The sequence below is a fragment of the Symphodus melops genome (assembly GCF_947650265.1).
Source record: "Symphodus melops genome assembly, chromosome: 4".
NCBI classification, from domain to species: domain Eukaryota; kingdom Metazoa; phylum Chordata; class Actinopteri; order Labriformes; family Labridae; genus Symphodus; species Symphodus melops.
In genome coordinates, this window is record NC_136694.1 from 18,710,926 (window position 1) to 18,738,375 (window position 27,450).

At 42.0% G+C, this 27,450-nt stretch overlaps 3 protein-coding genes across 8 annotated transcripts in view; 2 read left to right on the forward strand and 1 right to left on the reverse strand.

Annotated features, from left to right (window-relative positions):
• Positions 1–511: 511 nt before the first annotated feature.
• On the reverse strand, positions 512–12,342 carry rad54l2 (RAD54 like 2). Its single transcript, XM_079342645.1, has 22 exons — positions 12,135–12,342; positions 10,649–10,848; positions 10,096–10,405; positions 9,863–9,999; positions 9,631–9,771; positions 9,305–9,537; positions 9,009–9,191; positions 8,770–8,903; positions 8,473–8,669; positions 8,036–8,378; positions 7,769–7,946; positions 7,428–7,646; positions 7,085–7,203; positions 6,563–6,681; positions 6,097–6,196; positions 5,796–6,001; positions 5,460–5,629; positions 5,156–5,352; positions 4,771–4,955; positions 4,550–4,639; positions 4,370–4,462; positions 512–4,001 (listed from the first exon to the last, which is right to left on the reverse strand). The coding sequence occupies exons 2-22, from the start codon at positions 10,794–10,796 to the stop codon at positions 2,995–2,997; spliced, it is 4,509 nt and encodes a 1,502-aa protein (XP_079198771.1). The 5' UTR covers positions 10,797–10,848; positions 12,135–12,342; the 3' UTR covers positions 512–2,994.
• A 410-nt stretch (positions 12,343–12,752) lies between these two features.
• On the forward strand, positions 12,753–21,061 carry bap1 (BRCA1 associated deubiquitinase 1). 2 transcript variants are annotated; one of them, XM_079340706.1, is made up of 17 exons: positions 12,753–12,979; positions 13,232–13,261; positions 13,363–13,417; positions 14,062–14,194; positions 14,662–14,781; positions 15,156–15,217; positions 15,387–15,529; positions 15,862–15,940; positions 16,039–16,162; positions 16,358–16,499; positions 16,581–16,759; positions 17,357–17,484; positions 17,838–18,301; positions 18,522–18,766; positions 18,954–19,046; positions 19,122–19,194; positions 20,085–21,061. In XM_079340706.1, exons 1-17 carry the CDS (start codon positions 12,943–12,945, stop codon positions 20,216–20,218), a joined length of 2,241 nt encoding a protein of 746 aa, XP_079196832.1. In that variant the 5' UTR covers positions 12,753–12,942; the 3' UTR covers positions 20,219–21,061. The 2 variants fall into 2 exon arrangements, with proteins under 2 accessions (XP_079196832.1, XP_079196833.1); XM_079340707.1 differs by having other exon boundaries at positions 16,584–16,759.
• Positions 21,062–22,274: 1,213 nt separating this feature from the next.
• bsnb (bassoon (presynaptic cytomatrix protein) b) overlaps positions 22,275–27,450 on the forward strand; it is a 62,378-nt gene continuing 57,202 nt past the window's right edge. For all 5 annotated transcript variants that reach the window (XM_079341804.1, XM_079341806.1, XM_079341807.1 and 2 more), the window contains exon 1: positions 22,275–22,616. In XM_079341804.1, coding sequence (XP_079197930.1) covers positions 22,438–22,616 — 179 coding nt within the window. In that variant the 5' untranslated portion in view covers positions 22,275–22,437. The remainder of the gene's footprint in view (positions 22,617–27,450) is intronic.

A 27,450-nucleotide genomic window follows, 5' to 3' on the forward strand; every position in this document is an offset into this window, starting at 1 on the left:
CAGTGTGTGTGTGTTTGTGGAGGGCAAAGGGCAAAGGCGCTGCTCGTCAACAGGCAAGGCAGGCAACTGCTTGGGGCCCCTGAGGATTCACAAACTTGTGTTTATGAAAGTCAAATAAGGGGAATTATCCGTCTATAGGAGAGAAAACAGAAACAGGAAAAATAAGAGTAGTCGCATTTGGGACAATGGCAGACATTATGTTGGTAAATGTAGGGTCCCCAATTATTTTTGCCTGGGGCGCCAACATACTCTAGAATCAACACTGGTAGAGGGATGCTCGTTGTTGTATCATCGGGTAATAGAGGCATAAGAGTGATGCGAGCAGTAGAGAGGGGCATGCGCTGATTGCAGTTTAAACATGGCCTCTGTTCCTGAACGTGGAGTTGTAGCTCATGTGGCTATTTTTCCTTCCATTTCATTATATATGCTGCCTGTGAGTACTTGTTCAGTCTTCTGTTGTAATTAAACTGAAGATATGTGTAAATGAAAATGCTTTGTATATGACTCACACTGCTGTAATAGAGTGTTTTATTGTTAAAATAACAGATAACACAGTATTATTCTGCTCCGATCTTGGCAGCATGTACGAAAAGTCTTACTGGATCAGCCATCGATGGGTCAAAGTGATCGAAAAGGTAAAAAAAAAAAAGATGCCATTACAAAAACAATATTTTTTCCATCATAAATAAATAAATTTCAGACACTTCACTGAAATAAGGGAAACGACTGCCAAGTGAGTAGACCCCGATAAGAAGTTATAAAAAACATACAAAAAAAAAAAAAAAGAGCGAAACATAAAAATGCATATAACTGACAGAAACGGGCAGACAGGCGTTTTACAAACTGATGATTCCTAAGATTCATACGCAAAATGTGTCCAATAGATTGAGAAGACTGAGATTGAAGACATGGTGTCATAATGTACTGTGTACAGTTCAAATCCTTGTTCATCGTTAAAACACCAACTTCAAGTCTGAAGCGAATCACAATTTACCGGAGCATGCCGACATTCCTTCAAGATATAAATGAAGCATCCAGATGAACGACAGGAAAGAAGCCAGTAGCAAGTTAAACATGAAAAAAAAAAGAAGGAACAGTAGTCAGGATGGTTGGAGTAAAAGGTGCCCACAAGAAAATCTTTTCTACACAAAAAAAATTGAACGATACAGGAAGGGAATGACCTGTTGTCTCAGATTCTCCTTTATGTTCTAAAGGGCTAATAAGCACTGTGACCAGCAGCTTATTTCTAAGGAGACAAAAAGAGAGACCTAACATCAACATACCTTGAGGTGTCATCACAACACAGAAACACAAGGCTACGGAGAACAGCAAACACCTACACTCTCTAAAGCATGGCGACTCGCACTGACTGAGACTACAGACAGAAGATAGGCCTAGGAGCGTGTGCGCCGCTTTAAGAGACGCACCTCTGTGATATGCAACAACACAATGACACAGTCAGTTCTGTAAGGCCACCACACTTCTTCGTCTGGCTTTGCCAAAGTCACAAGTTGTTGGAGTTAGGTGTTTCATGGTTTAATGATTTGTGGCTACACTGACTGAAGGTTTTATCCACTCAGGCTGTGGAAGTGAATCCTTTTCTACAGTTTAGGTTGTGTGTTTTTTTTTAATTTGCAGTCTTCTGAAATAAGAAACTACTTTTGAGAAATGTCTGAGTGATGATATATCAACAGATGGTGGGAACATGACACGACAAAGCGGCAATAGAATGTCGGTGAAGATGGGTTTGCTAATGAGCTAGCAACAGAAAACCTCAGATTTCAGCTACTTTTGCGGTCACACCTGGCAATGCTGATTCTGCATTGTTTTTAGAAGCTGAACACTGAATGTCTAAATGCTCAGTAGTTATTCCAACAGTTTTGTAAAAGAGAGAAAGTACTTAGGATAAATGCTAAGACCCCCATGTGTATTTATATTTAAGGCCAAAAATCAAAGAACACAGTCCAAATCCATGGCCCTGCCCCTGCGTTATCCAAGGCTAATATGAACATACATTCATTTTAGTTTAAAAAAATAAACTTGGAAAAAATCAAATCAAATAAAAAAAACTTAAAAAAAAAAAAACGGAACGGAAATTTGAAAGTTGAACATAACTTTGTGTCCAAGCAAGGGCTTATCATGATAGTCACTGTAATAATGAGCCATCTCCCTACAGCTAAAGTCTACACACTGCACAGTATTGACTTGAAATATAAACAATGATAACTGCTATTTACAAAGTATCAACATGACCACTTTATAGTATGACGCATAATATTCTTTCAACAGGCTGCTACAATGTCTATCAAATCACTAAAGACTAAAATATGCCCCGAAAGCCTAACATTTCTGTCAAAGGAAAACATACGATTTTTTTTTTTTTTTTTTTACATTATCAACAGCACGTTTAGTAGCAGCTGATACTTCACTGTGTTATGTAGCGGTCCAGTTGTGTTTACTCCAAAAGAGAGACTGCTGAAGAAAAGAACACGTCATTTAGCGATCAGAAAGTTTAACAGCAACAGACGTTTTGGTTTGCACTCGACTGTTTCACAGCAATTTGTCATGAGACGATCCAACACCAAGCTGTTTTTTTTAAATCACATTATTTCACTTAGATTCATGAGGAAATCGCCCTCTGGCCCCCTGTATGGCAGAGGTGTGTTCCCACTATGCTGATCCTCCATGTGAATAACTCTGAGATATTCAGCATGAGGATCATTTGTAACTCCGGGGGGGGGGGGGAGAGCATGTAAGGGCATTAGGAATGGGAATGCTGTTTGTTCCACTCAAGGTTGGACGAAATATCGAAACTTTTTTAAATTGCTAGTAAAACTGCAAGGCCAAACAAATAAATCATATAAATGTTTTTCAATTAAAATGTACTTGTTTGTGATTAAAATTGATTGGTATTTTCTGAAAAATTTAGTCCAAGTAATGCAGAATTTTACATTTTAATTTTGACCTCATGTTTGAAACTGCTTATTTATGTCTCTACTGTCCTGTCACCTCTATCACGTCATCGTCAGAACTACTGCCGCCATTCTCCGTGCTCTGATGTCTGTCTGGCTGGGTGAGAGCCGCCCCCAACAGGCTGGATGTGGGATTGTTGAAATGAGAGAGGAAACTTGATGTGTTAGAGCTGGAGTTCGGCGCCTGGAATCCTCCTGAGCCCGAGAGTAAGGGGTTGGAGAACATCCTGGGCTCTGAGAGCAGAGACTGACTGTAGTTGAGAGGGAAGCCTGACGAGAGCAGGCCCGCCATGTTGGGGTTCATCAAGTAAGGAGGTAGAGAACCTGACACCAGGGAGGAAGAAGATGCCGCTGACGGGGATGATGACATGGGTATGGTGGTGGAGGCAGAGGAGAAAACTGTGGGCAGGGAGGAAGAGGAGGGACTGGGGAGATGTCCGCTCCCTGGGGAGGACTGTCTCAGCAGGTCTGAGCCTGTAGAGGGGAACATGGTCTGTAAATCAGCCAGTGTTTGTCCTGGGCTTTGAAGGAATGATGAACCGCTGCTACCACCCATCAGAAGAGGGTGACCCATGTGCCCGAGGTTTCCCAATAAGGAGGAGGAGGAGTTCAAACCCACGGGAGGGAAACTGAGCCCACTGGAGCTCATCGACATGCCTGGGAAACGTGTGGCGGCATTGCGTTTGCCTCCTGTTTGTGTGTTTCTCTGACCTTCAGTACTCCTGCGTTTGCTGCCACGCATCTCTAAAGCCGAGCTCAGGTGATCGTCGCCGAGCTGCCGGCCGACGTCACCGGCCTGAATGTTTTGGGAACTTCCGCCGTCATCTTGTGGTGTGGCCGACATGTCAGAAGGTGAAGGCAATCCGATGTTGGCGTCACCCGTGGCTGCCGTGTAGCGGCTGATCTCGCGGAGGATCTCGGAGCTCAGGGGAGAGGAGGATCGCTGCTCCCTGTTTGGGGAAAGCTGCCGTTGATCCACAGGGGAAGAGCAGCCATTACTGATGGGATGGATCAGGGAGTCTTGCGTGCCTGCCGAGGAGGAGACATGTTCATGAAATCTCAGTTCACCTGCTCGAACTTGGGAGAACTTGTTCTCCAGATATGTACTTTCATGTACAGAGGCGCTGCTTGTCAACAGGCAAGGAAGACAACTGCTTGGGACCCCAGACCAGTAGGGGGCCCCAGAGGGCTGACAACTTTAAACCAAAGCAGCAACCCCAAACGTGCCAATTTTGCAATGACAGAAGGAAACCTCCCGAAGGGGGCGACCCACCTGACAACATTCACTTTATGTATGTATAACTTTACGTATCTTCAATAAAATCCTGAAATTTGAAAGAGCTGTTTGCATTGTACAAAAAGCTAAGCTAACCAAAACAGTAAACGTGAACTCTTACCCCTTTGAGCTGCAGAGCCTCCACCTACTGCTCTACTGATCTTTCCAGATCGAATAGCAAATATTCTTCCATCATTGGTCCTTATGTATGTACCTGGGTTAGAGAAAGCAAATCAAGTGATGCACATGAGGGTCAAATTGATTTGAAAGCAGCGAGCGACTGTCGCGTCATTGTTGCTACCTTTTGATCCTCTGATTACGTGGATGCTCTCTCCTGCACTGATTCGTGCTTGTACATCTGTTGTGCTGTTGGCGCCTGGGATTACGATATCTGTGGATACAGACCAGATGGTTAGAGGTATAACACAATTCATTTAACGAAAAAAAAGTATCATGCAACATTTTACTGTTGGTGTGATACTTTATTAATTCAAGCATTGAAACATTTCAGATACACATTACCAGTGGTGGTGACGATCCTCTGCACATAAACTCCAGCTTTCTGCAGGAAGTTAACGGGCAGGCTGCCTGCTGAGCTGGAGCCACCAAGGCCCATGCCAACCTGGCGAGGCATCATGGGGATTGGAGTTGACTGGATGGGCCTGACACTTGCCACAGGCTTGTCATCAGGCCGCACCATGTGACGCCTAAAAATATAAAGAATTATCTCGTCAGTGAATTCAAGTCTGGAAGTCTATTCGAAATCACACACTGCAGACTAGTTTGTGCTTGTCGCTGACGAGTTTGACGAGTGAACATTATTCGATGAGTAGCATCACTTCGCAAACAATTAAATGAGATAACCAAAAGGAATGCATGCAACTAAAACATGGGGAACGAAACGCACCAGCCACGCTGGTTAAACGCTGGCATGTTTGTGAGCGCCTGGTCACTGTTTGGGTAATAGGGGGCATACGATGTGCGTGTGTAGGGCACGGACGCTCGCTTCTCATCCTCATAGCTCTTCTTGGCTGCTCTCTTCTCTGCCTTGGTCAGTTTAGACTCCTTACGATCCACCAGCAGGGACTCGTGATGGAAAGGTTGCTGAGGAGACAAACGAAAAAGAGAAATTCATTACCAGGACCTCCGTTTAAAGTAAGTGTCCAGAGAACTGGGACATGGCTCGTAACATAACAACGACAGGGCTGTACCTTGGTGATGAGGTGTGGGTAAAGCTGACAGGCTTTGAGCATCACCACTTCAAATTCCTCATTAGATGTCAGAGAATGGTTGTCAGGTTCGTCCTCCACAAAGTGCAGCAGCGACTCCACTTCTTTACGAGTGAAGTTCAGCACCGGGTTCAGGTCATCGACAACACGGTCTAACAGACACAAACAACATTTTCAGGCTGGATGTCATTCAGTTACATGTGTTTTCACTGCCCACATTAGATCTGATTTTATTAATGGCCAGTTTGCTGGATCAAAATGGACAATGAACTACGCTGTAAATGCCATATTTAACAAACATCTGGTCCAACCTCTTACCAGACATTCCCTGTTTGGAGACTTGTCGGTCGTAAATCTTTTTCTCCAGGGTGAAATCACAGACGAGGCGATAAATGTAGCAGGGTTTCCTCTGACCATAGCGGTACACTCTGCACACCGCTTGGGCGTCGTGGCACGGGTTCCAGGAGGCATCGAACACAACGACGCGGTTAGCCCCGATCAGATTCACCCCCAAGCAGCCCGCTCTGAAAGGAACACAGGAAGTATTTACTTAGACTTCCTGTCAGTGTGCCAAGGGAGTCTGAACAATTATTGTTATAACACAGAGCGATGAACGAACCTGGTGGAAAGAAGGAAGACCCATGTTGCAGTGTTCTCTGGGTCGTTAAACTGATTGATGAGTCTCTCTCTTTCTGAGGCAGATGTACTCCCATCCAGTCCTTTAAAGAGGCAGAGAACAAGTGCTGTCATTTTCTTAACTGAAACACGACATGTGGATGACATGACATGTATCACTTAAAATTAAAGATACGTTCATGAGGATTCTTGATAACAAACTCTAAATTGTTGTAGTTGAAGCATCTTTGGAGATCAGTAACATATGAATTTAAACCATCCAGACACAGAGTGTACCGGTACACTACATGTCCTAAACATCTGTGACAAATATCAAATCGAAGTTTGAACTCGCTGCAGGATGGATGAAATGGGAAAGTTTGAGAAATTAGAGTTGAGAGAAAGAAAATCAATACAGCAGTATAGCTTTGAGTTTTCAGTGTGATGAGAGCAAAGATTGGATGACTCACTGTAGTAATTGAGGTTGCGAACCCAGTTTTGGCTCTGGGCTTCGGAAGAGGCGATACCTGGCGGCATGGCTCTCTTTGATAAGAAGTCCTCAATGACTGACAGGGTGGACAAGCTTTGACTAGAGGGTCAACAGGACAAAGAGATGAAAAAAAAAAAAAAAGGAGGGAGAAAAAGTGAGTGTGCTTTGGTATAAACTGAAGATCACAAGGATATATATATATATATACATAAAAAAAAGACTTCCTGGAACATGTTTGTAAAGCGTCAAACAACGAGGTAAAAGGTTTCACTTTGAAACTCAAGCTTAAAATCCTAACCTGGAAATGTAAAATTAAAACCTTCTAAAAAAGAAAACATAGAAGGATTAAAATATTAATTTCCAACAGTTTGTTAAAAATCTCAGAAAGCTGATATTAAAACAGATTAATTAGCTGAAATGCAAACTTGTCACATCTCCACTCTAAGCTGCTTAATTCTGGATCTGCGTTTCATGAACTGTATGCTGGAGCAGAGGACTTCACCTGAACACCAACATCTTGTCTCTTCTTCTCACGCTCTCATCAATCAAATAGAAAAGCAGAACCATCTTCGCCGAGTTCTCCAGAACTCCCACCTGGTAGTTTGACATGATGTCCTTCGCCTGAGACATAGAAAAAAGAAGAAACGGCTGTTGAATGAAAGTAATGGGAAAAGAAACAAATCAAACTCATAGCTCACATGAATTCAAAGAATACATGTTGGTCTCGAACATCTATCTGCACTATTTCAGAATCTGAACCTTTTTACTTAATGGTGCTTGAGCTTGAAATCAATCAAAGATTTCTGCAGAGAACAAGCTGTGCATCAACTGTTGTCATGACATACCCATTCATATGTGATGACCTGATTGGCTCTTTCCTGGGAGTGATTGAGTTGTGGAACGTTGTTGACTTTGCTGTTGCTGGAGTCGGCTACTTTGGCTTTGAGGCCAGCAGGACATCGTGGGTTACTAGCTGAAGTGATGTCGTCCAGGTCTAGGTCCTGCTCGTTGGCTTGGTTCTCCTTCTTAAGGGCCTCAAAGAGAACGTCTGGGTGATTCCATATCTGTAGGGAGAAGCTTTCATAAATCAAAAAAGATACGCGAGAAGTACTTTTAAAAGCCGTCTGTGGAAAGGGAAGAAGTTTGGGCTGCCGTTGTGACCTAACAGCAGGGAAAACAGTCTCACCTTACAGCATACGCAGAAGGCTTTGAGTGGGTTAAGACCAAGCCAGCCAGTGTTCCCTGCTTCTCGAAAGCGTTTCATGAACTCAGAATAGAGAGCCCTCTGAATGGGAGAAAGCCGCACCAAGATCACATGCTCCTCCTTGGTCGGAAGCTGGTCTCGCAGCACATCGTGACCTCGCCTTAAACCAAGAAAAGACAAAGACAGGTAAGCAGCATCCAGGATCGGAAGACCAGTTTCTAAACACTGCAGTGTCAGTTATCCTTCTACCTCTGGACGAAGCCCTCCAGCAGGCTGTGGAGCACGTGGCTGCGGTAGCGCATCAAGCGCACGTCTTGCGGGGTGCTGTCCACACACTGCCCGTTCAGAATGGGACGCTCGAACATGTTGCTGAACTCCTGCCGTGTGCCCAAAAAGTCGGGCCTGACGAAGTCCACCATGCACCAGTATTCGGTCAGGTTGTTCTGCAGGGGGTAACCTGTCAGGACCACTCTGCGCCGGGAGCGGATGTTCTTCAGAGCCTGTGATGTGCTGGCGTGGTAGTTCTTAATGCGATGACCCTCGTCACATATCACCACATCTGGGCCCGGCCGTGCGATGGCTTTCTCTATACCTACGAAGATGAAATAATAAGAGAAAAGGTGATATGTTAGAAAGTGGAAAAAGCTACGCTATGTTTCTTTTATGTGCTTTTGACATTATCTGACCTTTCATGAGTTCCTGTTGTCTATCTTCTTCATCCAGGTCGATGATGATCGGTCCTGCGGGCTTCTTTGATTTCCTCTTCTTGCCCATCACGAAGCTCTTCTTCATGGAGAGCAGGCGGTACATCTCGTAACCCATCAGCAGCACCCCTCCCCCTCTGGACCAGTCCTCCACCACCTTGGCCCTGGCTAAGGTTGATCTGCAGGCCATACAGAGAGGGTGATTAGTTTCAAGAAATTAAAAAGAAAAACAAAAGAAAAAAACGTAACCTTAAAGAAGACAACGGACATCAAACCTACTTGTGCTCATCGTTGAGGATGTGAACTTTGAATATGCGGCCTGTGACAAGTGCAGGGTCATTATCCGGGGAAAGTGCTTCTTGTGGAGGGAGCCAGAGGTTAAACTCTGTCAACCAGTTCTGTAGTGTGTTCACCTTTTATGACCAAAAAAAAACAAAGCAAAGATTTCACTCAATAAGAACAAAATAAAAGCTTTACAGAACACGAGTATGTGCTCAGTATACACTTTGATTACTCACAGGAACGATGGTCAGCACAGTGTGAGCCTCCGTATTCCTCAGTAGGATGTCGATGAAAGATATCACCTGCAAAGTTTTTCCCAAACCCATGCTGTGAGCCAGGATGCAGCCAAACCCGCTGCTGCTCTTATACCGATCCAGTGATTCGATGAGGTTATCATAGAGAAACCGGATTCCCCCGATCTTCAGAAAAAAATGAAGAAAACAAAATGTTTTTTCGGTGAACCAGAAAGGCTGTTTATTAGTGAGTGTTTGTATTCGGCTGAGTTTGAGAGAGAGTGTGATTATGTGAATACCTGGTGAGGTTTTACTGCCTTGGCTAACTGTGGTGCGAGGTAAATGTCTTTCTCCTCTGCAGGGTGATTGATATTAACCAGCACGCGACCCTGGGCGTCAGGCATATTCAGGGTGTCGTTGATGTGCGCCCCGCTGCTCTCCTCTGAGCCTGCAGCGCCATCAGCATCCTCATCGGCGGATTCGCTGCTTATCTGCAGGGCGTCTTCATCCCCAGAGCTCAGCTCAATTACATCTGCGTCACAAAAGGAGAAGAAAACAGTAAGTGTGCGATAACATGCTCTTTGCTCGTCCTGTCACGACGTAGTTTAACACATTTATAGATTACCATCTCTAATGGCAAGTTCAGGCAGCTTGGCCTCCCCTTCTTCATCTTCATCGCCGCTGCTGTCCAGACAGATCACATCCTGCTTGCTCAGGAGAGCCGGGACCAAGTGAGATACTTCTCCTAAAAGTGACGCAGTGTCCACTGTTTGAGGCATGGAAAAGTTTGTGGTTATGAAGGATATCAAATACTTTTCAAAAACGTATACGAGTGAAAAAGATGGAGGGGCAGTCACCGAGCTGAGATTCTGGGGCAGCTGGGGCAGGTGTAGGGAAGTCCTTCCTCTGCTGCTCCAGACGCTTCCGCCTCTCCATCTCCTCTTGTTGAGCCGTCTTGGTCCCAGCCTCCAGCTGATCCTCTTTCAGCAGCTTTCTGTTAGCAAAAGGAAAAAAAAGTTTCGTTTAAAAACAAACTTCTTCAGAATACATTATGTATTCACCTGCAGGTAAACAAAGTCGATCGTCTTACCTGATATTCTTCCTCATGTGTGCCGGTTTAGAAAGCTTGGAAGGTTTGGAGCCTTTCGAAGACTTTGGCGATTTGGTTGATTTAGAGGCTTTTTGCTTCTTTGATTTGCTGGAGGGTTTCTTGCTCTGGCTCAACTTTTCTGGGCTGCCTGGAGGTTGAGAGCCAGAGGCAGGTCTGGAGGCAGGCCTGGAGGGAGGCCTGGAAGATGGACAGGATGCCGGCTCCGAGGATGGCTCTCCGGAGGTGGTTGAGGTGGAGTCTTGGCCATCCTGGGCTGTATCGTCCTTGCTCTGGGCACTTGCAGGTCGTTCTTGAGAAAAGGAGTAGAGAGTGTTTCGCTGAAATGCCTCACATTACATGATGATGTCTGATAAACATGTACTGTTGCATAATATCCCCCCTCAATCCTAATATACATGCAAATACATACTGCAGGTGTAAGTCTTAAAGTTCAACTATATTTCACAACAATCGACTTCCTGTTCTCAGGTGGTTGTAAATTAATCACTGTTGGTCAACACAATAAACAGACAGTATCTAATATGTTACTCACCAAGACTATCGTCTTCATCATCTCCATCATTTTCATCCTCATCTTCCTCCATGTCCTCTTTGTCCTCCTCTTCTTCATTTTCCAAATCCTCATCTTCACTGTTAAGACTGGGCTCCAGGTCACTGTCTGACATCGCCTCTTCAGACATGGCGTCTTACAAAGGCTTTCACTGTATTACCTGCACACCTTCATCAGGAGCCCTGATATATGAAAGCATCACATGTATTAGAATATTTGTCCTGTCATCTGATGACGCGGCACAGTAGGCTAAAGTTTTATGTTTGTAATATACCCATGTTGGAATTGATAATCAACAGTAAAAATGTCAATTATTTCACTTTCTGTAGCTGGGTCTGTTTCACAATCACATCAGTGTAAAACTGTGCCTATACAGGGCAAGTTGCACCTGGATGCGTTTGTACTGGAGGAAAATTGGAAAAGCACTGATAATAGTCAAGGACTGAGACATTTCTCATGTCTTAATTGAGACTATTTTTGCAACGAACTCAATTTCTGGACTTTTTTTTATGGCCTTTTAGACTAGTTGGTTTGGTGTGCCGATATCTCGTCTGCAGCTTTTCAGCAAGTCTTTTTACCCATGAACTAAACTGAACATCACAATCTCTGCAAAGCCTGATCATAATCTAATTTCAATTTCAACGACTATTAACCATTAAAGATCATAAACCAAGAGCACTTCAACTGCACACTTGGACTTGGAAAGAAAACAAAACACAAACATGTTCAGATGTTCCTCTCACAGCTTAAACTTTGTCGTATGGACAGAACAGCTTCTTCTGATTCCTCCTTTATCAGCCAACAAAAATAAACATTTAAAAAAAAAAGACATGTATATATATAAATGTTTGAGTTATTGTATGAAGGCAGACCTGTGTGTGGTCTATCCAACCTAGACTGTTATTCTACACAGACGACAGACAGGGCGTTCTCATTAGTTATATTATTATAAAGGTATAGGTATTATAATCTTGGCTTTGGGTACATGATGTTCCCATGATAAAGATTTCACTTGATGGTTTTCAAGGATGGAGGCATCTAGCAGCGTAAAGCTACCCCTCCAAACTCATCTGTAGGTTTTTTAAAAATAATTGTTAGTTTACATAACATCCAGCATCTCTTGTTAGTGTTTCGTGTGTACAGACCAGTCATATTTATCCAAAGATACACTGATATCATTCTTTCTATGAGCGAGTCTGCAGACCGAACTACGAGCTAATTACACAACAATAACCGCTAAGAGCACCATATTCATCATTCACAATTGGTAGACATAGAGGATGGCTGGTTGGAACTTTGGTCTGGAAAAGGATAAGCTCTTTCTGCCTCGAGTTGTTTGTCTTTTACAAAAAGATAACAATCTTGCATTGTGTAGGTGTTACGTTCACGTAGCTAATGCTAGCCTGTGTTCCTTCAAGGCTAACACTTCCGGCTGGTTAAGACGTTAGACTCGGCGGTTGTGGCTTACCTCCTCAGCAGCTACACTTCAGTCTTCAAAAAACCTCCGTGTGCATACAATCATCGATCATTTAGTGGTACAGTTACGGATAAAATGATCGGATAAACGTTGGTAATGTTCAATTTTTTTCCAGTGTAACCACAAATATCGTCCCCGTAGAACCGTCTCCCACTATGGTTCCGGAAGCAAAAAGCCCGGCAATCAACATTATTAATTATTACTTCAACTAACTATATTTTATTTTTACTACTTGTACTTCTAGGACTGTTCAGACACCTCTACTTGTATCAGGGATATGAGAGAAACAAAAACAAAAATTTAAATTAAAAAATAAAAAAGTAAATAAGATAAGCATGTGTATGCGCATAAATACATTACCGGTAAATACTTTTTTAATATTGCAATTTGAATTTGATTCATTTTAAACATTTTTTCTTTAAGCACCACATAATATTATTACCCTTCTTCCCCTCCCTCTTATATATTAGACATATTTTAGAAATGCGAAATATTATGTAATATACTCGTAATGACAAATTAAAATATATATACATATACAATGAGTGAATCGTTTATATGTTGATTTGAGCGATTTGTGTTTTTTCAAATGTTTTTTTCCCCCTTCAACCACCCGTCGTTTATTGATGACGTAGTTTGTAGGCGGCTAAACCTCTCTATTGTGTTTATGTTGAGCCCGACACAGTTTGTTTGGTATGGGTAAGACGACATCTTCCTCTCTAAAGACTGTTCACGCTCCTCTCGTCATGGACTGACACACGTCTTAAATATTATCACACGGCTCTGCATTAATGCAAACATGAACAAAGGCTGGCTGGAGCTCGAGAGTGATCCAGGTGAGACAGCTAACATTAGCCTCCACAATGTTAAACCCGAGGGACACTTTAGCTTCACTAGCAGTCCGCTTTAACAACACTAGGCAACAACTGTAATGCTATAATTCACTGTTTAAACGTTGCAGTTAGAGATGAAGTGCAAATGTGTGTATTGGTTTGCAGGCTCCCTAACAACAACCATCCTGTGAGGGTTTTCAAAAATGTTTTCCACGGTATTTATTGAATCTTTAAAATACTGCTTTATAATTTCAGGGCTGTTCACTCTGTTGGTGGAAGATTTTGGTGAGTAACAAGACTCCTCCTCCTTCTCTTCACATACAACTCCTAGATGAAATCCTGGTGTTCATAAAGATGGTAAACAAGTCTTTCTGTATGTTCAAAAGGCATCAAAGGTGTTCAAGTGGAAGAAATCTACGATCTTCAGAGCAAATGTCAAAGGTCTGTAACTTGAACAAAGGTTATTTATTGATTTCTTGAAATAGGGACACATTCATAAACACAATGTCAATATGACAGATTATAGAAGTCATAGGCTTTTTTCCATCTGTAGTTTCTTGGCAGGTTGTTGGAAAACTAAGGATGTAAAGATTAATCGTGAGGCCTTTAAAAATCGATTCAAAGGTGTCAGGGTTCGAATCTCTGAAAAATGAATCGCAGTAATATCGTGAAGCATCAGCAGCTGTAGAGCAGAGGAGGTCACCTCCAGATCCTCTTCAAATGAATTGTTAGATGAGTGAATCGTTACACCCCTCTGGAAAACACTTAAACAAAATTGCATATAATCATGTTGACTAGCAACACCAATACAAATGACAAAACAACAACATATTTACATTAACTCACATAGTGTGCACCAGTATAAAGAGTGGCTGTTTGCTTTTGTTCAGAACAACCAGTATAAAGTGACCATCAGAGTGCTTAAAGTACACGTGCTGCTGTTAAAGAGGGTTTGATGAGCATCCATGCACTGGCATGTCAGAATGTAAGGTGGTGACTTCCATCTCGTATCTGAATGAAAACACTGGGCCTTTTTCTTTCACTCTTTAAACGAAGCAATAACGTGTGTCCTTTTTATTGTCTAGTCCCGTCTATGGCTTCATATTCCTGTTCAAGTGGATTGAGGAACGGCGATCCAGGAGGAAAGTTAACACTTTGGTGGACGAGACGTCCGTCATCGATGAGGAAATTGTAAATGATATGTTTTTTGCTCATCAGGTAAGTGTTCATGTGATCATAGAGGCTGTCGTCTAACGTTCAGAGTCATAAGTTAAAAGCTGTTGAATAATTGATATGAGAAGAGTCTATAATGGAAATGAAATGCTCCTGAGTACATTTCAATTAAAGTCAAAGTTACAATATTGACAAAATAGCGGTTTAAGCACAATAACTGATTTTTTTATACATACTGCATGGAAATAATGATTGAAAAAAAAAATCACATTTGTAACTCATAAGATGAGTCTAAGTTATTCATTAGAGTTTGATTTGACTGAAACACAGAATTCATTTTTTATTTATTTTATTATAAACATACGAGTCTGTGCAGAGTTCAGTGCTAATTCAAACCATCTCTCTACATTTTTTTGGTGTATATCTATATCTACCTGCCCATCGAGCTCACTCTCTGTCAGTATATGAATGAATATATATATATAACATGCTTTTTAATGATCATTATCTAGCTGATCCCAAACTCATGTGCCACCCACGCTTTGTTGAGTGTGCTGCTAAACTGCAGCGGCGTTGAGCTCGGCACCACCCTGAGCCGCATGAAGGCGTTCACAAAAGGCTTCAGTCCAGAGGTACGACGTTTCAAACAATCCATTAAGCATGCATTAAGCATCATGTATTTCATTAAGTGTTATTTTAGTATTGTCCTTGTTATTTACAGTTTTCATTTGAAAGTGATCTGCTGCATTTCTTTCCTCTGCTGTAACAGTCGATAAATCAGAGAAAGTTGAGAAATGCTACAAAGGTTCTCGTTGAAAAAGGACCTTGTGCTTTTTCCAAATCATGTTAAAAGTGTAAGAATGACCATGTTTGATATTTTGCTGCAGCCTGTCTTAAGAAGCACACTCTTTGAAAAAGAGATTTTTAATCTCAACAACTTTCTTCCCTGGTTAAATAAAGACATCCACACTGTTATGTTGAACTTTTTGCTTTTATGACTTTTCAGAGTAAAGGTTACGCTATAGGAAATGCCCCAGAGCTTGCCAGAGCACACAACAGCCATGCCAGGTAGGTTACAGTCACTGGTTCTTTTTCAAATTTCCAGGTGTCTGACTCGGTGTAAAAGAAAAAAAAAGAAAAAAGAAAATCCTCTTGGCTTGGTCTGTTTCACTGTGAGAGATGTCAGGCTTTGTGAATTCATCAGTTTCACAAGCTCTCTTTCCATGTTTCTATGGAGACCGGAGCCCAGGCACCTGCCGGAGAAACAGAATGGGATCAGCGCCGTGCGGACCATGGAAGCTTTCCACTTTGTGAGCTATGTGCCCATCAAAGACCGCCTGTTTGAGCTCGACGGACTCAAGGCTTACCCCATTGACCACGGTAACACGACACAGTCTATTTCTCTCTTTCTTTTTTTAGACCTTCCATGAAGCCACCGAAATCTTTTAAAAATCATTATCCAGTTTCTTTTCCTTTTCAAGAAATGACTTCAAGATTTTAGCTGATAGTTTTTCCCCGTAAAGCCCTTTAACAACGAAATACTCCTCCCAAAGTGACTGAGCAAATGTCATTTTGTCTTTTAAAATCTACCTTAAGTCAGTGGTGATGTAAGTTTTGTGATTGCCTATTTGTCGAGGAATGCATCGTCACATTTAGCGTGTGTTTTTGAATAGTGCTGCCAGCTCTCACTGATGTATTTTACTCTATCTTAGGGCCATGGGGAGAGGAGGAGGAATGGACTGATAAAGCTCGGCGAGTAATCATGGAGAGGATTGGACTTGCCACTGCTGGGTGAGTCATGAGCCGACTAGCCGAAGAAGCGGCGGCGGTTCACCTTCCATGTGTACCCTCAGGGCTTCATTGTTATGCTGCTTTTTTTCTTCTCCCAGTGAGCCATATCATGACATTCGCTTCAACCTGATGGCAGTGGTGCCCGACCGCAGGATGAAGTACGAGTCCAAACTGGAAATTCTTAAGAGGAATCGACAGACAGTTCTGGAGGGTCTGCAGAAGGTCCGTTTCACCACGTCATTTATTACAATCGGCTCCTTTGATGGCATCAATTGGTCAAGATATTAATTGGATACACTTTAATGTGACGTATTTCTACGTAAAAATATAAAGGTGTCTTAAATTCGACCAGCAGCGCTCTCTGTAAGATTGGTGAATATCTCGTGGAATATGTTTTGTTTGTTGCCATGTGTTCAGATGATCCGGCTAACTCAACCCGAGCTTGTCCAGGACAAGAAGCAGCAGGACTCTTCCTCTCCTGATGAGAACACCGCTGTGATCAAGAAAGAGGCAGATGCAGAGCCAGTTACAGCTCAGGGGACCGACCGAGGTTCTTCAGGTACATTGAGTGGCTCCAACACTACATTTTTAGTTCAAATACGTAGCAGAAACGTTGACTGTTCTCTCTTTTTCGATGCAGCAGAGGAGTCTGGAGGTCAGACTAAGGACGCAGCAAGCACCGTTGGAAACACTAAAATCATGGGCAAACCACCAGTCCCCTCAGGAGGAGGTGCTCAGCGGGTTGCCAGTCCAAATCCCATCGTTCAACGCCTGCCGGCCTTCCTAGACAACCACAACTATGCAAAGTCTCCAATGCAGGTGAGAGGAGAAGCCAAGGTGTGGATTCCAGTTCAGAAAGCTCTTTAAGTGATTTCCAGTGTGTGTGTGAAAGTATGAAACAAAGACTCTGAATAAAATGAATAAATTATAGTCTTACTATTACTTATTGTTTAATGATGATTTTGATCATCATCGAAAAAAGGAAATAAATGAAGGAGGTTTGTGAATCTTTTTTCTTTGGTATTCGCCAACAAATGTACACGGAATTGAAGACATTTTGCAAGAGAGGGGCAAACTTTGGGAACTCTTGTCTTAAGAAATGAATTTGATCGATCCTGTCATGGAAAGACGTTACATTTTTAAAGGACACTTTCATGACGCCTTTTATCCAACTGTACTTGCAAAAAAAACCCGAGGCGTTACAGATCAGATCACACTCTCTCCTGTGTGTGTGAAAAACAGTTTTCTTTGCACTGATAGAATGACGATTTGTTAGCTTTTAATCAGACACCAGTTCATTTTGTTGAGGTAGCTCTAACTTATCCCTGGTGCAGGGGAAAAAAAACACGTGTTTACAGGTTTATTGGAGATTTTTTTATTTATTTGATTTTTTTTTTTTTTTGTCTGATTTCACAGGAAGAAGAGGATCTGGCTGCTGGAGTTGGCCGCTCTCGTATACCTCCTCAAACCCCGTACTCTGAAGATGAAGATGACTATGAGGATGAGGAGGAGGAAGTGACTGGTTCTGCTGGCACTTCTAAAAGGTGATCACTGTGACATGCGCATGGGCATTGTGTAACTTATGTTTCGCTGGACTCAATATTGTGTTCTCAAAACAGGCGATCGGCACAGGAGGCCTTTCCTTAATGACGTAGCGTATCACAATGATTAAACTAAAGGTGCAGGATAACATCAGCATCAACAGCTGTAGAAAAACAACAGCACAAGTCTGTCCCTCTCTTTCTTTGATGGGGATTCTATACAGATTAAACTAAAGAACAATGGTCTGCAAATAGACCTGGGCGGCCCTTTCAAGCATCGTCTGTGTGTTGGAAATACTGCATTTAATTTGGGGTTTTTTAGATTTGACCTCGGTTTTCAATTATCTGTCTTTAAGGGTTCGGCGGAAGGCGAGTCTGCGGTCACAAACGGGGCGGGTGGTGACCGGAATGGAGAGCCAGATCGCCCTCACTGTGTTGGCTGAGAAACTGAAGAAAGAGGCCCAAAGGAAAGACGCCTTAAATACCCCACTTTCGGTGCGCACAGAAGGGCGCACGGGGGGCATTTGTATCACATCTGCCTCCCAGCCTTCCCCCACGCCCAGCAACGAAAGCACCGACACCGCCTCTGAGATTGGCAGCGCCTTCAACTCACCGCTTCGCTCGCCTGCACGCTCCCAGGCGGCCACGCGGCCGTCCAGCCCGGTTGCATCCCATCTGTCTCGAGTGCTGTTCGGAGAAGACGAGATGCTGAGGCTAGACTCCAGACACAACCGGGCGGTACGAGAGCTGGGTCCCTCTGTCAGCATCGCCTTGCTACACCTGCAGGAAGATGGAGTCATCTATGCTCTCCCTCCATCTGGTCAGTACGAGGGATGTTATTAACCAAGGTGGTTTGAAAGCTTTCCAGACTGTCACTTAATATGTAGAGCACAGTCGGAGCATATTCATCATTTTGGACAGGAGAAGTAAACGATGCGGGTTGATGTTTATGCAAATAACATGCACTTCTTATGATATTAGCTTGTGTGCGTGTTGCCACCGCTGATAGATGTCACTTTTATCTGTTGTCTGCACACTAGATTTGGCCGCTGATGGCACAAAGCAGACTTCTGTGCCTGAGAAGATAAAAGACAAAGTGCAAGCAGGCCTGGTAGCAGGCGCAGCAGAAGAAAAGAAGGGAATCAAAGAGGAAGCGGATGGACCATCTGTGGAGGTTAAAGAAGAGAATAAAGATGAATCGGAGGTAAAGCCCTGCAAGGAGAAGCTCAGCGCAGTGGAAGCTGCTTCCGACAGCAAACCGGCCGGGGATAAATACTCTCCGAAAGTAAGTCTGAACATTTCCAACAACGCACTGTGGTACAGAGCCTGCTTTACTTATCAGCCTGCCAACAGAGCACTCTCATATTTGTTTTGCTTGTGTTGCCAATTAGTAAGTGTTTTCTTAAGCTGTGTGCTATATATTATAATAAAGAAATACACAGAGCGGTCAATCTTCTCCTGTTTTCTTGCAGGAGTTGCTTGCACTACTTAAGTGTGTTGAAGCAGACATCGCCAATTATGAAGTGTACCTGAAGGAGGAAGTGGAGAAGAGAAAGAAATTCAAAGTAGGTTTTGTTTACCTGAAACCAAACCGATGTTTTTGTTCAATTTAAACCAAATGTTTTGTTTCATTTAAACAGATTGATGATCAGAGAAGGACTCATAATTACGACGAGTTCATCTGCACCTTTATATCCATGCTGGCCCAGGAAGGTAATCGTCCAAAATGTTTTTTTTCTGTCACCATTCACCCTTACTGTAGATTCACATTAACCTCTCTCCTGTGGTGGGTTATTAGTGTCAGTGTGCATCTCTGCACACACATCACCTCATATTTATGGATATTTTTTTTAACTAAATACTTGAGCTTAATGACAGTCTTTTTGGAGTCACGTCATTAAGAGAATGGAAAAGAAAACAATGACATCACTGCAAAGGGCTTCAAAATAAAACAGCCTGTCCTCTCCTCATAGTCTTTGTGAGAAAATGTCACAGTTTGGTCATTTTTCGTTTGTTTGTCAGATAAAAACTATCGAGGCGGAAAACAGATACGCTTGGGAATATGTGTGTAATGTAATCTCCATGTCCCAATAATTTTTTTTTGTCATCTTCAAAAAGAAGAAAAGGCAAATGTCAATACTTTTTAAGCTTCTTTATCGCGAGATAAATCTTTTTTTTTTTCTTGGCATTTTAAACATGAAAGCGTAACACAAAGCTTGTTTTTTTTCTTGAGATAAAAACATTTCTGTTTATATTTAGATACTGGCAGAAAATAATTCTATTCAGGCTGGTCTGTTCTTAATGGATGTAGAGACAGAATATATTTAATATTGAGTGTATATTGAAGCAGTTGAAAACAATCTGAACACAGTGGTATTCATTTTATCTTGACTTGTTAACAGAAACAAAACAACTGGAATAAAGGTTCTACACAAACTAGCATTTCCCATCAAAAAATCTGAAATACAAAAACTCAAGAATTCCAAGTTGCAACCACCAAACGTTTGCCATGTTTCATACATGCTACAAACATTGCTGTGCTGCTCCAAACCGTGCTGCTTTGCCGCTTCTTTACTGATTGTTCTCCATGGTGTTTCCTGAAGGCATGCTGGCCAGCCTCGTGGAGCAGAACATCTCGGTGCGTCGTCGGCAGGGAGTGAGTATCGGCCGCCTGCACAAGCAGAGAAAACCGGACCGCAGGAAACGCTCCCGACCTTACAAAGCAAAGCGCCAGTAAATACAAACAATCATGCCATTTTGTGTATAACTCAATCCTGTGAGCAGTGATCAATCACCACAGAGAAAAAAGACACTGATGCACTCCTCGCACTGTCTCATCAAGGCAGTTTGGTGTTGTATTTTAGTCAGACCTTCCTCATTTTTCATGAAATCAACCATGTGATTGGTTAGTATTTTAATCATTTCTGTACATATGCTCTACCATTTTAGTCTACTTGTACATTTTCTTCTTTCTTGTGACACTGTTATCAGCAGAGTGTAAATATGAAAAAAGGCATGTTCCCGTAATGCACCTCAAGTCTTCATTCTTGTTAAAGGCTCTTCTCTTCTTCTTGCAGTCAGTGCAGTATGTCGCTAAATATTCACATTTGAAAGCAAACAGTCGCCCTCATTGTTTTATTATACCAACGAAGTATTGAACGTTTTGGACTATTTACAAGCCATGTGTCGAATTCCTCCGTAACTTTTCCGTTCGAGCAGTTCTGTTCCGTTACACTCTGAGTGATTCCCTTAACATGAAAAGCATCTTTTGATCACATTATTCATGGCCAATTTTAACCTTGAGAGAAAGTCACGATACATTCAAGGGGTTTCTCTTTACACTGGAATGTTTTGTATGCCTAAGCTCTTTCTAGCTGTGTATGTATTGTTGGTTATTTAACGTCCTGCAGATGAAAAAAACAATCTATCTAGAAATGGATTTCAGAGCGAGTGAATACTATGTCTGACATGTGCACTTGTGTGTTTTTGTACATATGTATTCATTAAATGGCTGACTTGAACATTAAGTTCAGTTTTTTTGTGCTTGCCAGTTCATACCATAATAAAGTCCATCAAAATATCTTGCTTTGATCCAGGTTTTTATGAAAGGACGTGTATCCATGTGGTCGATTTGGTGTGACATTTTGCTATGATGGTGAGCAGATATGGGTAGTTCCCTACCTTGTTTAATAAAGGCTGTCATCAGATTGTAAATCACAAACATTGTCTTGCTAGTGTAATTTTGTTTACCAGGTTGTGTGTAGGTGTGTTAGATCAACCTCATTGTCTCATTGTAGTGACAGTTGGTGTACACTAGGGAGAGCAGTCATTCAGAGATGGTTTTGGGGCATCTTATAATCAGCTTTTTACCACAAAAGAAGGCCATATACAAGAAACTGTGCTAGTTTTTTTTTTTTTTTTTAACTTCAGAGGGATAGTTGTCACACTGTTTTGTCAGACAAGAGTGCCATTCATGGAGTGTTTGACAACTACACTTTTGCAATTTTCATATAAATCATAATATGGTACATTTTATTATTTTGCTGAATGAAATGACACATCTCAGCACATCTTTGTTGGAGCAAATCTTTTGGATTAAATATAATTATAGTGCAGTTATTACACCACTGTCTGCCTAACATTTTCACTGACTAAGACCTGACTTCATTATACAACCCAACAACATATTACACATTTTCATGGCATTACATGATTGAGTTGTCAATGTTCACTTTACCACTTTGCTAAAATGTGGTAATTAAATCATCCCTTAATTGGATTGGCCAAGACAAATGCATCATAATTAGTAAATTGATCCGTTTTCTTCAAATGATGGGATAGCCATAAACATCTCATATTTCGAAAAACATGGGAAATTAAGGAATCTGATATATTTATATAGCCTTACTGTACACAAAATATTGGTTGACTATTTAATCAATCAACGAATGAATTCAACTCAACATTGTGATTTAACGATTATTGTGGGTTTACAGGAGAAGCACATTTAAAATTATATTTACAATGATAAAGAATATTTGCATTCTAAATATTTAGTAAAATAAAGGATTTTTCAAGGATATTTAGTTGAGATTCGATGACGATCCATCATCGAATCTTATGTAAGAATAGACTCAAGTGGTCTCTAGACCTCATATTAGGAGTAGTCGTTACGTGAATAGGGAGGTCTCAGTCGGCTCAGCTGTAGCCTATTTGCGTGCTGCCTCGAGATCATAAAACAACGTGAACGCTCACGTAAACGCCTCCCGTGTTCCCACCCATTGCGTCAGCGCGCTCCCTCGCCTTCTCCGTCAGCGCGCGTGCTCTGTTCGGGATGCTGAATTGTAGGTGATGATGGCGGAAGGGGAGAAGCGCTGAGTTTCATCTGAGTTCTTACCACAGCTGTAGAACCACCTACAACATCGTTTCTCTCCGTCGAGACCTTATCCCGAGGCGATGGGGAACGAGGCCAGCATGGAAGGGGAGGGACAGGCGGGACAGCCCGGCCCCGCCGTCCCTGCAGCGGGGGCTCCGGCTTCCATTTCAGCACCACCGGACTCTGGACAGCTCATCAAGCCGAGCAATGGAGCGCCTGTCGGAGGGAGCGGGGCTGCACCCGGCCCGGGGATTAACAGGTAGCCGCGATAGCTAGGACGCTTCTCCGCCGAAGTGTGTTGAGAAGTAAGGGTGTCTGCACGGCAGCGTGGCGTGCACCTTCTTTTCCTACATCTGTACACGGTGCAGCTTATATATATTTATATATATATAGGATCAACAGACTGCGTGTAGATAGACTTGAATGGGTGCTTAATTATTTATTTCATTATCTTTGTCAACACAATTCCCCCATCTCTTTTGAGAGAGCCGTTTCTGCTTTTTTTTGTCAACGCCACCCTGTCTCTTAACGTCAATATTGGTCGAAGTCAAATCAAATACAGGCAACACTTTGGAAGAAGAATCGATGATAGCGTAAATGTAGCTGCCACTACGCCCGTTTTCACGGCTGTTTGTCCTGAAGCATGGCTGAGTCTCATGAATGAGTGAGCGACGTTGTTTTCTCCTCGTATAGTGAGAAAGTCCCGACATATTAGGAATATTTTTAGGCGTGTTGTTTCATTTTTTCACAATGTTATCTGGTTCTCGAAATGTAAAAGATGCCAATGCCTCTCATATTGGGAAGGGGGCTCGCTTTGCTCCCTTTTTGGCTTCAGGCATGATTTTCTGAACATGCTTCGACGTGAATGCCAGTAAATACAAAGTCATTCTTCCCCCTGGTGAGGAGACGCCTGTATCCCGATGACAGCATCATGTAGGATGATGACAAAGCTACCATCAGATATCACCGGCGTCATTGTGAGCACAGGACCGTGACGCCTAGCTATAGCTGTCTCACTTATCAGACCTCATTTCAAATCAATGTGCTGCTAGTGAGCTAGTAATTGCTTTTCACTATCATGCACATGAAGGTAAAGAGTGATGCTGCACCTCTCTATAAAATCAAAAATCCAGACACTGAGCCCAGACACTGTAACAGTGCAAGCATTAAAAGGCAATATTTCCAATATTTTGACAGCTGCGTGTACAAAAAAAAAACCCCACACAAATTGTTGTGTTTGTATAAGCATATGAGATGTTAGACTCTTCCAAATTGCAGCCCAGATCATTCGTGTTTAATAACATGTAGCTGCCTGTGGGTCTGTGTTTTCTGTGTGGGTGTAGGAGGAATTACCCTTCTTACCAGCTCTGATATTGCTTCAATTACACAGCTCAACAGTTGTCCACCTGAAGAAGAACAAGCAACACAGCTGTGACTAATATTTGCATCACCTAAAAAAAAAAAGACGTGAAAGTTTCTCAAACAGTACTAGGTCTAAGTTTAAGGTGACATTTTGTGGAAAATCTGTCTTTGGTGTTTGAGGTCAAAGTTGTCCTGTCTCTTTACAAAAGGTGACTTTAAGGTCAAAGGTGGCGTGTAAATGTTCTCTGCGTCTATAGACTCCAGCAGCCACATTAAGGCCCGTCTGTGTTTATATTTTGGGAGGAGAAAAGAGCCCCAGCTCTTCTACCTGCAGGCTGAGTTTTAAAAGCCCAGAGCTCCCGTGTAACCTCATGACTCTTTTATGTGTTGATTTCTCTCAGGGATCCACGCTGAGGTGTCATATGAGGCTAAGGGAAGGGACAGAGTGAGGGAGTATATCATATGACTGACGAAAATTATTTTCTACAGATCGTGGGCCTTCATTCAGTGGGAATCGAATTGGCCCTTTAAACACTCCTAAGCAACAACATGTGACAGTGAGAAACAACAAGACAGGAGCCTGGTGGTTGACAGTGCAGACGGGAGACTTTCAGCTTAATTAAAACAAGCTGAATAATTTTCTGAGTTTGCTTTTTGATATGAATTTTGACATAGAGGGTTCTGAATTGTAGAACAACATTCATAAGTTCTATAGAGCATTTTGCTCTGTCCCCGACTATATAATGATTTATTCAGAACAGTCAGAGCACTAAATCTGTGCTCATATAGGAGGCAATGGAGCAATGGAAGTCATCCTATTCTTCTGCATCACGTTGTTGGTTTGTTCTTTGACCACGACAGCTTTGACTAAGTGCACAGTCATCCTGACCTGATGACCAGAACTGACAAGCATTTACAAAAATCAGAAGATTCTGCCTGTTGTTGAACACAAGCCCCAGACATGTCTTACTCGTTACACAGAAACAACAACTGCTCTGCTTTGTTTTCCGTTCATCAACTTGCTGCGTCGTGGCAAAGACGGATGTTGTGGTCAGTTTCGTTTTAAGAATGTTGTTTTTTTTTTTAATTCTTGAAAATCAATTGAAATCAAATTTCAAACAAATTCAGTTTGTCAACCAATGACCTTAATGGATACAGTCATGTTCTGAGACATAAACAGGACGCGCTCATAATTAAATCTCCTTCAGAAAAGCACTGCTCACCATACAGACTAAACATACACAACGCCAACAAATAATGCAAAAGCAGAAGTTCATATTTATGACATGAGGACAGTTATAATAAACAGAAAATGTGCGGCTGTTTTACCTAGATGTCCAGTGGACACTGTACGGATTTAAAACGTGTTCTGATGTTTAAGCCATATGCAGTCTAAATGCAGCACAGCAGACTTCTGCAGTGTGTTGCATGATCTCTGACTGTAAAAGGCCTCTCTCAAACACAATGAGACTAGACTTTGGCGAAAGCTGAAGTCTAGTTTTGTGTTGTTTGAAAGCCTGTTTTGCCTTTGTTAGATATTAGAAAAAAACAGTAAGTGTTGGGAGGAAAGAGTTAAGGAGGACCAAAGAGCCGAAGGGCCGAAGTCGGATTCGGGAAGGGCTACAGCCTCCTCACATGACATAAACGCTAGGCTGTGTTTTTACAAGCGTATGAGCCACTCATGTGTGCTAACCTAAGTGTTAGATATCAATTAGAGCAACATTATACAGCCAACAACATAAAAAACAGAAGGTTGTCGAACAACACTGAACATCGCTGTGAATGAGTTTCTGCAATCCTGAAAGACTCTTTAAGAATGTGGATGAAAATAAACATGTTGTCAGTTAGATGATGCATTTTTTAAACCCATCTCTCCTGTGACTGCAGCTCTTCCCATCCAAGTAACCAGAAACAACTGGAGCACAATATGAAAATAGTAGTGGAAACAAACAACACAGTGATCTTATTCAATGGATTTATCGTCACGACTTACACCTGATCGAGAACACGTGCCATTCCTTCTGCCATCTTTGTTTTGATCGGGAAAACGGAATCAAGTGTGGGAACTGATATTTTGACATGCTGTGGAGAAACTGGGACACTTCTTTGCCTGTACATCTGAAAGCAAACAAAATGCAGCGGTACCACACACTCTATGTGTGCTGTCATTGGTTTCTTTTTTCAAGGCTATTCGCGATTTGGATGCGGTCTGCGTCATCTGCCAAGCCTGGTCTTCCATGACATGCTGCAAAGTTTCATCAGCACGTCTCCTCTTTTTGTATCTGAGCAACATGTTTGGGAACATATTCTCTCTACAACTAGCTCTCCCTTATCCATTTCTCTGCTCCTCGTTTATATTACATATTTTTATAGGTGTTTCCAAACTTTTCCGACATTTAATGATGAAACGTCTGTAACATTGAAGGTAAGAAGTGCCCTGGGCCAAAACACAGCCTTCCATCAATAGTTGATTTAGTCATTTTTACAACAGCCTTGACTTGGGACTATTTGTCGCGGCTTCTGTCATTCTTGTTCTGATGGTTTACAAAATAAAAAAGGTGTTTATCATAATTTCTCATAGAATTCATTTCAGATTCCATTTTTATTCCCTTTGAACACTGGCAGCAGAGCTCATAAGAAGAAAACCTGTACTATCCAATCTGGGGGTCAAATTGCCAAATTGTGAAATATATGAGTTTGAAAATTAGAAAGTTGAAGTATTTTTCTTTTTATTATTGTTACTATTTCTTTTTTGATGTTTCCATTTTAATGTCAGAAAGACTGTGGTCACTGATATAAGTGGAACTTTGGTGAAGCAGAAGTTGTCGTCCCTGTGTGAACGAGCAGACATTTTGCAGAAGAATATATTCTCCACTTGATTTCCTTAACATCCATTTACAAGCAAACAATGCATTTAGACATGCCTCTAAGTCTGATGCATCCTCTACCTTTCTGATTCGACCTTTTGATATGAACTGACGGCCCAGGAAATGTTTCAGTAGCCTGAGCCACTCAGGTTGATTTTCAGTGGACAGAAGAATAAATCAATAAGAGACATATAGAATATCCATTATCAAGATACGGACACATATACTCTGTCAGTTGAAGAACCTGCTGCTTTTTAACTGTTTGCAGAGCGAGACCAATCTTCCTGCTCAGCTAACCAGGCTAGCTGTTACTTTCAATTTGCAGCAGTGACATAAGAAAGGCATTGATCTTCCCTATCCACAGACAGAGAATAATTAGAGTTCCTGAAATGTTGAATTGTTTCTTGTATTATTGAAACTCTGAGTCCAACCTCTTCTCTTCTTCCTTACGATAGAAAGTTTCACAGGGAGCTCCCGTTACAAAACATTGGCAGCTTACAACCCTTAAACCGTCCACTATCCACTTTGTGTTAAAGCAAGTCATTTTGTGGTGATTTCTAGAAAGAAGCCACAAGATGCTCTCAGTGGACTACCATCTACTGATGTATGAGAATATCTAAAGAAGTCTTTTTGTTTTAACTACCTTTTTTTTTGTCTCATTAAGGTGCCTCTGCATAAATTCTAAAAGGCTTTCAAGTGATTTTTTAAAATGATTTTTTCCCCCACTCTGCATCTCTTTTGTGAGGACACCGAGTAACATACAGTACTCTGAGCATTTCCAGATCAGGCTTAACTAGAGCAGAGTGAGGGGCAGCGCACTATAAAGGCTGGATTTCTAATGTAACAGTGTAGAAGAAGATATAC

Excerpts from the sequence above, each read along its gene's own strand:
- rad54l2 (XM_079342645.1), bottom strand. The coding sequence starts at position 10,796 with ATGTCTGAAGAGGCGATGTCAGACAGTGACCTGGAGCCCAGTCTTAAC. Across the intron at positions 5,630-5,795 it reads CTCCAAACAGGGAATGTCTG|ACCGTGTTGTCGATGACCTG; the intron begins GTAAGAGGTTGG and ends TGTGTCTGTTAG. Across the intron at positions 4,640-4,770 it reads GAGGATCGTCACCACCACTG|ATATCGTAATCCCAGGCGCC; the intron begins GTAATGTGTATC and ends CTGTATCCACAG.
- bap1 (XM_079340706.1), top strand. The coding sequence starts at position 12,943 with ATGAACAAAGGCTGGCTGGAGCTCGAGAGTGATCCAG. Across the intron at positions 13,262-13,362 it reads TCTGTTGGTGGAAGATTTTG|GCATCAAAGGTGTTCAAGTG; the intron begins GTGAGTAACAAG and ends TATGTTCAAAAG. Across the intron at positions 15,530-15,861 it reads GGCTTACCCCATTGACCACG|GGCCATGGGGAGAGGAGGAG; the intron begins GTAACACGACAC and ends ACTCTATCTTAG.